This window comes from Mytilus edulis, chromosome 10 (assembly GCF_963676685.1).
Source record: "Mytilus edulis chromosome 10, xbMytEdul2.2, whole genome shotgun sequence".
Classification (NCBI taxonomy): domain Eukaryota; kingdom Metazoa; phylum Mollusca; class Bivalvia; order Mytilida; family Mytilidae; genus Mytilus; species Mytilus edulis.
This window is the reverse complement of record NC_092353.1, coordinates 84,544,266-84,555,045: the sequence shown is the minus strand read 5'-3', so window position 1 is coordinate 84,555,045 and position 10,780 is coordinate 84,544,266. Positions and strand designations below refer to the sequence as shown.

The window sequence follows — 10,780 nt, the reverse complement described above, 5'->3', positions numbered from 1 at the left end:
ACAACGGTACATGTATCAAACCATGAATCATGTAACCAATTAGTATTTACAATTTACATTTATGGTCAGGTTTTCATCATTGGATTACTCATTTGTGAAATTCAATTGTGTCCGGAAATAGAAATAATAATCATAAACATGCATATTACATAATGTTCACTTAGACACGCTGTGTAATCATCTTTAAGAAATTTAAACTAATTAGTTTTTTGTCGAATTCAGTATATTAGTAAGCAAAAATACATCAGACTTCGAGATTGCACAGAATATTTCTTATAAAATGGAGGACTGTCTATATGTAAATCTTAAATGGGAAACGATCTTTAAACAACTCCTTGATTAGAAGTGCAAAGTCTCAATATGTTTGCACGTTTTCTGGGTTGAAAAGAGATAAACAAATTTTAAAAGATGATGATGAAAATTCTTAAATCTGAAAATATGAGGAAAGATTCATAAATCAATTTATATCTGTGAAGTGTAAATGAAATTAAATTGAGTTTGTATTTTTTTTTAACTTGACGGGCAATATTACTTTAATCAACTCAATAACTGCATGTGAATGATTTTAATCGCTTGCAATCTATTGTTGAAATATCTGAGATTTAGGGTAAAAACTGTAGAAAGTATTGATTACACAAAACTGGTACGGTCTTCTTTAATAAAAAATAAAATAACAAAAATACCCAACTCCGAGGAAAATTCAAAACGGAAAGTGCGTAGTAAAATGGTAAAAGCCAAACACATCAAAAGAATGAATAACAACTGTCATATTCTTGACTTGGTTAAGTCATTTTCTTATGTTGGAAATGGTGGTTTAAACTTGGTTAATATCGCTAGGTTAACCTCTCCCTCTTTGGGTGAACAATAAAAACCCAGACATTATAGGCAAAAATGTCAAGAATAGGGGTACAGCAGTGTGTTGTTATAACATAAACGGTACCAATTTTACTGTAGCATGTCAGCATGTGGACAATAAAAATTGCAGGATATTTAATATTTGACTTGAAAATTCAAAACTTACTAAGGAATTAGAGCTGATAAACCAAAAGAGTAGGATGTATTGACAAAGCCTGCAACGAATCAGAGCTATGCATGAAAGAGAATTATTTCTTAATTTAAATTTCTCAAAAATTAGACTACAGCAAATATTGATGCAAAATTTCAGACGTTATTGGAAAAACCTGGAAATTACTGAAAGGATTCAATAAAATAGAAAACAATAATTGGTTAAACAAGGGAGGTACCCATGTTTCTCAGCCCGACAATCCCAAACTGCAATCCAAACAATCTTTTAATTTATTTTGGTACATAAACCAGGCCATTAGTTTTTCTCGTTTAAATTGTTTTACATTTGTCAATTCTAGGCCTTTTATAGATGAATATGCTGTATGGGTTTTACTCATTGGGGTACGGTGACCTATAGTTGTTTATTTCTGTGTCATTTGGTCTTTTGTAGAAAGTTGTGTTATTGGCAATCATACTAAATCTTCTTATATTTAGATATGATCTTGTCAGTCTGTCATCGGCTTGTGGATTTTTTTTTTCGACCCTTCTCATGCCTCTTTATATTTTCCCTTCTTGTGTATATTAATGAGAAATGCCATCACAAATACAAGTTGCAGTTTCGTACTTTATTCTTATAAAACATTGATTTCTGTGGTGTTATTTTATTTCCATTTATATAAGAAAGAAAGCACTTTTGTACTTCTTAATTGTCATTACAATATCCAACACCTCATTCCTTTAACGCTGTTAACTGTGGTTAAGCTCTTCAAATTAAAATTTAAATGGTTTCCAGAGTTACACCAAATGCAAGCGTCAATGTCAGCATCCATACCACTGAGTTTAGACTACAACCTCCACCTACAAATGTAGAAAGCAGAATACAGATTTAATCGGGCGAACTTCCATGATAGTTGAAAGTTTCGTTATCTTGCATTGAAAAGTTGCAAACAATAAATAAACATACGATTTATTTTTGAATTTGGAAAATGTACCAAGAGCTACTATAGCATTATATAAATTCACCTGCAACAGAGAAACTTTTTTGGTCGTAATGCTAAGGGTTAAAGAAAATATATCATTTCCGTGTGCATGTTTTCTTAATTGCAGGCGATACAAAAACTCAGGTTATGAAATTAGCAGGGGCCCACAGGCCAATTGCCCCTACAATTTGGTTATTTCAAAAACCGGTTTATTGTAGTGTATATGTCTGATCTGTACATTTTTATTTGACAATTCGATCTAAACAAATTTGGTATTAAGGATGTACACCTCTGAGGAGCCAAAAATTTCTAGAATTAAACTTTTTTTCTTAACCTGATTTTTGGGTTATCAAGACTGTAACAAAATAATTTGTGAAGAAAAAATCATATGGTGGCGCACTTTTTTTTGCTACGGCCCTTTGAAAATGCCCAATTTTGATGATTTTCCCATTTTTTTTATCGATTTTTACCTATTTTAGGGATATTATCGTGAAAAAAAATCACAGTTCCACAATTAAACTTTTTATCATACTTTCTATAAAGATGAAGTGGACCAATCTTAATAAATTTTACTTAAAAAAACTATAGGTAGGTGTTAAATATAAGGAAGTTTTATCATATTTTGACGCTTTTTTGTTTAAAATTTACCATGCTGTCAATTTTCTATTTTTGTGATTTTTCTCAGTTTTAAGAACACAATGTATATTATTTCAACTTTTTTGTTATAAATAATTGAAAAAATACATATCGAAGAAATTTGAAAAGACCAAAATGATATGGGATGCACATGATTCTAGTAAAATCATTTTTTGTATCCCTCACCCATTTTCTCAAAACTTTAGCTAAAAATACTGACTTGATTGGTCGTAAAATTTGAAAACTGGATTACTCAAAAACCGTTCGTTGTAAATACACAATTTTTTTCAGAGTTATGTTTGATTATAATATTTTTAAAATTCATTGATATTTTTCACTTGTATCACATGATTTGGAAATAATTCAAGAACGAGATTTCAACGAGACTGAAAAGTGAGAAAAATACATCCTTAAACAACACATGATTGAAATATCAACACGGATTGAATCTGTTAGTTATAACCTTAAGATTCTTTAATGTCTAAATTGAATGGGTATGGTGAGCTCATAAATTTATATACAACACTAGTTGTCAATTGTATCTTATAATTAATCAAAAAGGCATTAACGTTCTATATAGTTAAATGCCTTCCAATCTCCATACATTTGATTTTGGAATAATCCTTGATTTTTTCTTTAAAGGGGGAGGCAATCATTATAGAGATGTATAATTTAAGAACAAAGTATTAAATAAAGAATATATAACCAAACTTACTAGGTCCATCAGAGAAACTGGTTCCTGCTGCTGTTTGCAAACTAATAAATTGATCATGTGAAAGCTGGGAACGTTGTTCTGAAGTTGTTGCCTCTGCTTGAGCAGGACTGAAATTCTGTAGCTGTTCACTTGTAAAAGACTAAAATAAATAAATGATGTTTTTTTTCTTTTGTCTCAAAATTTATCACATAGACTATAGCAAATTTAAACTCATTATCCTATATTCTAAAGAAAAGATAATGCTTTTTATGCTTTTTATTATTAATGTTTCCATTTACGGAACGGCATCAGATGTGTGTACACCTACAGCTCCACTTGTAAATGAAGACCATTTTATGCTGTCATACGTCAATTCATGTTAGTCTGTTGTACATGCAGTGAAAAACTACGTCCAATTGTGGACATTGACTCAGAAATAGATCAATTTGGATTGAAATATTTGCCATAATAATGTATGCAAGCGCCCCCTCCCATAGAGGTGTAAACAACACCAAATAAGAATAAACTATAAATCATAATTCATAAGCCTGGGCGCATCATATCGGTACAAAGCCGAAAAAATATTCACTTATGACAAAAATATCTATCAGTTATATATCTACATTCTTCTACTTCGAAACAATCCATATAATAGTATTACCTTCATGGCTTCAACTGGGAAATAACTGATCATATTCGGATCAATGCTGTCAATCTGTCTCGGACTTAAGGCTTACCTTAATGGCTTCAACTAGGAAATAACTGATCATATTCGGATCAATGCTGTCAATCTGTCCAGGACTTAATGCTTACCTTCATGGCTTCAACTGGGAAATAACTGATCATATTCGGATCAATGCTGTCAATCTGTCCAGGACTTAAGGCTTACCTTCATGGCTTCAACTTGGAAATGACTGATCATATTCGGATCAATGCTGTCAATCTGTCCAGGACTTAAGGCTTACCTTCATGGCTTCAACTGGGAAATAACTGATCATATTCGGATCCATGCTGTCAATCTGTCCAGGACTTAATGCAGATATTTCGCTCAGACTAAGTGCACCTATAATATAGAACAAACTATGTAGATTTATATAAATTATAGATATGAGGGTTTGTTTGTAATTTAATGTATATGTCTATTGTTCACATGTGCTTTACTATCTAACGTATTTGTTTATACATATATATTCTCTGTAACTATGTAATTTGTAGTTCATGAGAAATGAAACTTATTCAGACATAGTATAATGTAAATAAGAACAAGTTTTAATGTCAACTTTTTCTGATTAATATAATTAGTAAAATTATAAGTAGTGTGGTTGGAATTAAACCTCATAAATTTAACATTAATATTAAAAAAAAAATTGTGTTGTAATGCTTTGTGTACGCACCTGAAACACTATAGCTAATTTAAAGTACTGATCTGTATTTTCAATTTTGTTTATTACACAAAAACTAGATGCCATATTAAATAACTTGAAAACAGCATCGTAATCAAAACCCTTCCAAAAAATTCTGTAAAAAGGTTTGGTTAGCTTGTGTTATATACCTCTATTTGGTATTTCTGGTTACCGGAAATGTAGAACATAATTTAGTCTGTTTTTTGTATTTTCCGGGACTGTATACCTTTTTTATGTTTGTCGGCGGCGAACAATTAGTGTCGTCTGCCATACATGTGTTTGTTAAATGGCAGTAAAATAAAATTTGGATAACGAAAAGCGTGACTTCAATCCCATAGTCCCCCCAGACAACAAAAAGGATTGAGGCCCACGACACTTGGAAGTCCCCCAAAATGTATCAAAAAAGGCAATTTTTACCTTGATGAAATAGCATGCTACTTATGATACATGTCGAACACACATACATTCTTGAAAGCCCAAATGACATCATTAGAATCAAAATTGAATAAGAAAAAAAAATGCTGCATGATCATAGATTCTAAATATCACCGAAAACTCTGTATTGAGTTCTTTATCATAACTAGGAAAATTACAAACCTATTAAAATGCCGACTGTTGAAACTGTCGACTCGTCCCACTGTGAAATGTCATCCCCAAATGCGTCTACATTCTTTGCTAATCCAGCGAAAGCTTGCAGTTGAGTATCACTGCAATGTGTCAAACCACCCACAGCTTCTGCAGAGTCCCTGTCAAAATATATTTCTTTAGATATATTCGTTGCTTGAGCATATAGTAGGCCTTGAAAATCTGTTCCGCTCTTCACAAATTAAGTTTGATTATGACTTAAACAAAAGTTTGTATCTATTTTGTAGACAAAGCTCTGTTCAATGATGTTTTCCATCTTTCAAATGAGCATGGGGAATAGTGTTAAGAGTAGAAAAAAAACTAGGTTTTGATATTACTACAAAATTGAAATAAACGTGATTAAAAATGTAGTAGCTTTTTACAATTTTTAATAATTTGCTAGATGATTATACTGTATACATCTCCACAATATTTCAACAAGCAGTCTATTCGATGTTTTACTGTAGAAAGAATGATTGTAAGAATGTTATAAAGATGTTAAGTCAAACATCTTTACGACCCGACTAATAATATATCTTCCTTTAAAACGATTTTTCTTTGAGTAAGTTTAAATATCCAGTACAAGTTAAAAACGAATGATGTAGGATTAGTTTTAATTTTACAGTTTCAATTTATGTCCCTTCCATAATCTTTAGTTAGAGATTGCAAATAATAATTTTTTGCATATACACACACACTATATTACCATAGTATTTTCAAAACATCTATGTTTCTATCAAGACTTCTGATCAGTTTTGATGGAGAAATACAAAAGAAATTGTATTTCTCATATAAAATTATCTCATTCAAATTTAATTCATATAAGCTCAATGGATTCAATATAAATAAAACTGTCTTACATATATACAACTGGTGATATTGTGTCTATTTCAATTGAAAGCATTCCACAAATAAAGTTTCCTAATGCTGTCAATTCTGTACTGGATAAATTACTTGCTGGCAATCCGTTCTTTACGTTTGTCATAAACACAGTATAGGCAGACCTTTTCTAAAATTATTTTTGATATCAATGTTAAAAATAAGATAACTAATAAAATAACAAACTCCGAAGGAAATTCAAAACTATCATCAATAAAATTGAGAATGGAAATGGGAAATGTGTCAAAGAGACAACAACCCGACCATAGGAAAAACAACAGCAGAAGGTCACCAACAGGTCTTCAATGCAGCGTGAAATTCCCGCACACGGAGGCGTCCTTCAGCTGGCCCCTAAACAAATATATACTAGTTCAGTGATAATGAACGCCATACTAATTTCCAAATTGTACACAAGAAACTAAAATTAAAATAATACAAGACTAACAAAGGCCAGAGGCTCCTGACTTGGGACAGGCGCAAAAATGCGGCGGGGTTAAACATGTTTATGAGATCTCAACCATCCCCCTATACCTCTAGCCAATGTAGAAAAGTAAACGCATAACAATACGCACATTTAAAATTCAGTTCAAGAGAAGTCTGATGTCAGAAGATGTAACCAAAGAAAATCAACAAAAAGACAATAATACATAAATAACAACAGACTACTAGCAGTTAACGGACATTCCAGCTCCAGACTTCAATTAAACTGATTGAAAGATTATGATTTCATCATATGAATATCAGGCACTATCCTTCCCGTTAGGGGTTTAGTATCATACCATCATAACATATATGAGAAGAACATAACCCGTGTCATGCCAACAACTGTTTTTTGAATAAATGTGTTTAGTTCCGATGCAAAGACCCTATAAGTGAATCAATATTAACGCCAAAATATGCAATCTTTAATGACCTGACAACAGTATCGTAACTACACCCCTTCTTAATAAAAATGTTTGCACCTGTCCTTAGTCAGGAATCTGATGTACAGTAGTTGTCGTTTGTTTATGTGATTTATACGTGTTTCTCGTTTCTCGTTTTTTATATAGACTGGACCGCTGGTTTTCCAGTTTGAATGGTTTTACACTTGTTATTGTGGGGCCCTTTATAGCTTGTTGTTCGGTGTGAGCCAAGGCTCCGTGTTGAAGGCCGTACATTGACCTATAATGGTTAACTTTAATAAATTGTTATTTGGATGAAGAGTTGTCTCATTGGCACTCACACCACATCTTCCTATATCAAAATACTAGTACTACAGTTAAGGAAGAGTCGTATTGTATTTTTTTAATTTGTATTTGAAAGTTTTTTCTTTTAAATGTCTTTCGAATAAAATATGTTAATTCCCCCAACCCCCTTCCCCAACCCTTTTCGTTTTTCTAAGTTAAATCAATTTTTATATCAGCTGTGACATGACCTTATTAAACAAAATGAAGGAAAATTCATTTGTTATTTGATCATTTAAGTCAAATCTATATTTACTTGTTCATCTGTCCATCCTTCCAGCTGACCTAGAGAGCTAACACTGTTTATATCCATATTAAGTGTATTCATATCTGACACACTTAATCCCTGAATCATACTTCCTGCTGTTCCAATTGTCTCCGATGTCCAGTTGCCTGGTGTGCCATATATCTATAAAATAAGTCAAATTAATCCAATTGTCTCCGAAGTCCAGTTGCCTGGTGTGCCATATATCTATAAAATGAGTTAGGAATGTACTTAGGTGAAGTTTTGGAATTTGTGTTAGATGTTCGTAATCCTAGGTTTTTTCTCATACGATAGAAGGAAAAATATTTTGCTCCATAACATCCATCTATCTTTTTATATGAAACTCTTAATAGCTCATAAAAGGTAATTTGTCAAAATTTAAGCAGATTCTTTTTTTTTTTTTATTTCAGACCCAAATAATACCAATGCTAAAATAAGGAAAAAGTCCGAGTCCCGCCATATTTTAAAAATCATATATTTCAAAAAGGAGCTCCATGACCTATCAATATTTTTGTTTGTTAACTAATGATCATCCAACTAAAAGTATCAATTTTAAATTCTTGATTTTTTTTAATTGCACCTTAGTACATCTTTAAATACATCTGAAAATGTACAGGTAAAAATGAAAGTTAGCAAAGACATCATTTGTATGGCTTCCTATGTTTATCTTAAAAGATCGTTTTCGATTTTCAAGAAAGATAAAATTGAGAATGGAAAAGGGGAATGTGCCAAAGAGACAACAATTTTCAAGAAAGAACATGTATAAAAAAATATTAAAAGGAAATCTCCACATCAATCCTTTTCAACTTTTAGTATTTTGATATATATAACAAAAATGTGTCCCCAGTACACGGATGCCCCATCCGCATTACCATTTTCTATGTTCAGTGGAGCGTGAAAATTGAGCAAAATCTCCAATTTGGCATTAAAACTAGTAAGATAATATCAAAGGAAACATGTGTACTAAGTTTCAAGTTGATTGGACTTAAATTCATCAATAACAACATCGACCAAAAACTTTAACCTGAAGCGGGACAGAACGACGGACGGACGAACGAACGGACGCACAGACCAGAAAACATAATGCCCATAAATGGGGCATAAAAATTGTTCAATACATTTAACTTACCGATATCATTTTTTGAGCCAATGTTTCTTTCTGATCAGGTAACCAGTGTGTAACCTGTCCTAAAGTTAACAAACAGTCCTGAAATTCACTGTCATTTACAGCCATTAGATTAGCCTCTGATACTGCCGGCAATCCTACTGAACCAAGCGACTTCAAATCATCACAGGTCAAAGTATCTGAAAAATTCAAAATGAACACATATTGTCAAGTTTGACCTAGTATCAATGATAAATAGAACATCAATAGATTGAAATATGTTGTAACACCCTGTATTAGAGCTTCAGATATCTTTTACAAAGTTTGAAACATTTCTTATTCTGTACCTGGACTGATGAAATTTTGGAAATATATCATAATACATCACTTTGATTGTTAATTTAAGTGTCAATGTTTTGATTCTTAAGAAGGTATGTTTCAAACATTACGGTCATTTTGAGAAGTCTTATAGTAAATATTTGGCAAAACTATATTAACTCACATTTCAGCCGAGGAAAAAAATTTGGTCTTCTCAAAATATCATATTCTATGTCATACAACATTCTAGAAAAACCTTTCTCCAAATGGCTAATCGTTTATTAAATATTTTTTTAAATTTCGATCTGAGTAAAGATTTCAACGAAGATGTATTAGAAGCAAACTTGAAACATTTGAAATATAAACATTTAAAACGCATCGTAAATTGTATTCCTTAGAATGGAATTTGTTTCCAAATGGTGACGACTTAATAATGATACAATCTGTAATTATTGTGTTAAGAGTAAAAAATCAAAATATCAAATCCAAATTGCTATCCAATATTTCTTCAATATACTTACAAGCTGATGTGTCACGTTTCTTACGACTGCTAACGCCAGATAATTTGATTTGAATAATCTTTTTGAATACATGGAGAGTTCCTTCTGGTTGGGTGATTCTTTCTTTATCTGAAAAGTCACTTTTAAACCCTTTCAATCGTCTAGCCTCCTGTACACTGTCTCTATCTTTAAAGGCTTGGACAACAGCACTTTCCGCTAATGCAAAAGCTTGCTATAATAAAAAGTATTAGTTCGTCTGTGTAGAAGTATTTTTTAAGTATCTAAATAATCAATTTTTTTTTAAATTCAGCTGGCAACTTTAATCTTGTCTTGTAAAACCCAATTTAATCAGGGAATCAATTTTCTGCGGGTCTAATGTGTCAGTAACTCGGCTTACTAGCTACATGACAGCCTCGATGGCACAGAGCCTGTATAACTATGTGAACAGATAGGGTGAAATGTTCTCCTTGGCCTTCCTGCCAACTGTCACTATTTGCGGTGGATTTCTACCATAGAGTCTCCCAAATGGAAATTTTAAGAGAGCAATTATGTCCACAACTTTAAACAAAACTATCAATTTTACAAGGCTATAGGCTTGTAAAGTATGTAGAAGGCAAAAAACAACATTAAAATATGTTTGAAGGCCCCCTTAAAGGTTTTGTATGACTATAAGAGCCATCTTGCACGTAAAACCCCCATCCGCATTTTTAAAAGTTGACAGGTATGCCTTGGGCATTCTAAAAAAAGATAAGAAATTCAAATATCTAGCTCGGAGGGTCGGTCTAAAACAAAACAGGTTTGTATTCCAATTTCGCAGACATATCAAAATAACTCAGTTAAATGTTTAGTGTTTGAATCACTTTTCTAGATTGATGTTCTTCACGAACATCAAAAGCTGAATATGTGAAAGCCTAGTATTAATGGAACTTTTTAAAAACAGGTAAAAATATATATTAGAGACGCCATTGAACGATACATTGTCATCCACCCATACATCACTAGCGACAAATTTCTTCAGTCTTAGACCTGAAGATGACATAATAGTCACGTAAACTATTATTTTTAACGATTGTGATATTTTGCCAGAGCGCAGATAGAAACAGCTGGCAATTCATGTATAGCAGGAGAAGTCCTCGGTCTCTTTTTTT

General features: G+C 32.1%; 1 protein-coding gene across 4 annotated transcripts in view; it reads right to left on the bottom strand.

Moving 5' to 3' along the window:
• Window positions 1-1,616: 1,616 nt before the first annotated feature.
• The window catches only part of LOC139492055 (uncharacterized), a 48,960-nt gene continuing 39,796 nt past the window's right edge, over window positions 1,617-10,780 (bottom strand). For all 4 annotated transcript variants that reach the window (XM_071280166.1, XM_071280164.1, XM_071280165.1 and 1 more), the window contains exons 19-26: window positions 9,654-9,864; window positions 8,839-9,014; window positions 7,701-7,853; window positions 6,203-6,351; window positions 5,316-5,464; window positions 4,281-4,378; window positions 3,337-3,475; window positions 1,617-1,863 (exon numbers count right to left, since the gene is read on the bottom strand). In XM_071280166.1, coding sequence (XP_071136267.1) covers window positions 1,784-1,863; window positions 3,337-3,475; window positions 4,281-4,378; window positions 5,316-5,464; window positions 6,203-6,351; window positions 7,701-7,853; window positions 8,839-9,014; window positions 9,654-9,864 — 1,155 coding nt within the window. In that variant the 3' untranslated portion in view covers window positions 1,617-1,783. The remainder of the gene's footprint in view (window positions 1,864-3,336; window positions 3,476-4,280; window positions 4,379-5,315; window positions 5,465-6,202; window positions 6,352-7,700; window positions 7,854-8,838; window positions 9,015-9,653; window positions 9,865-10,780) is intronic.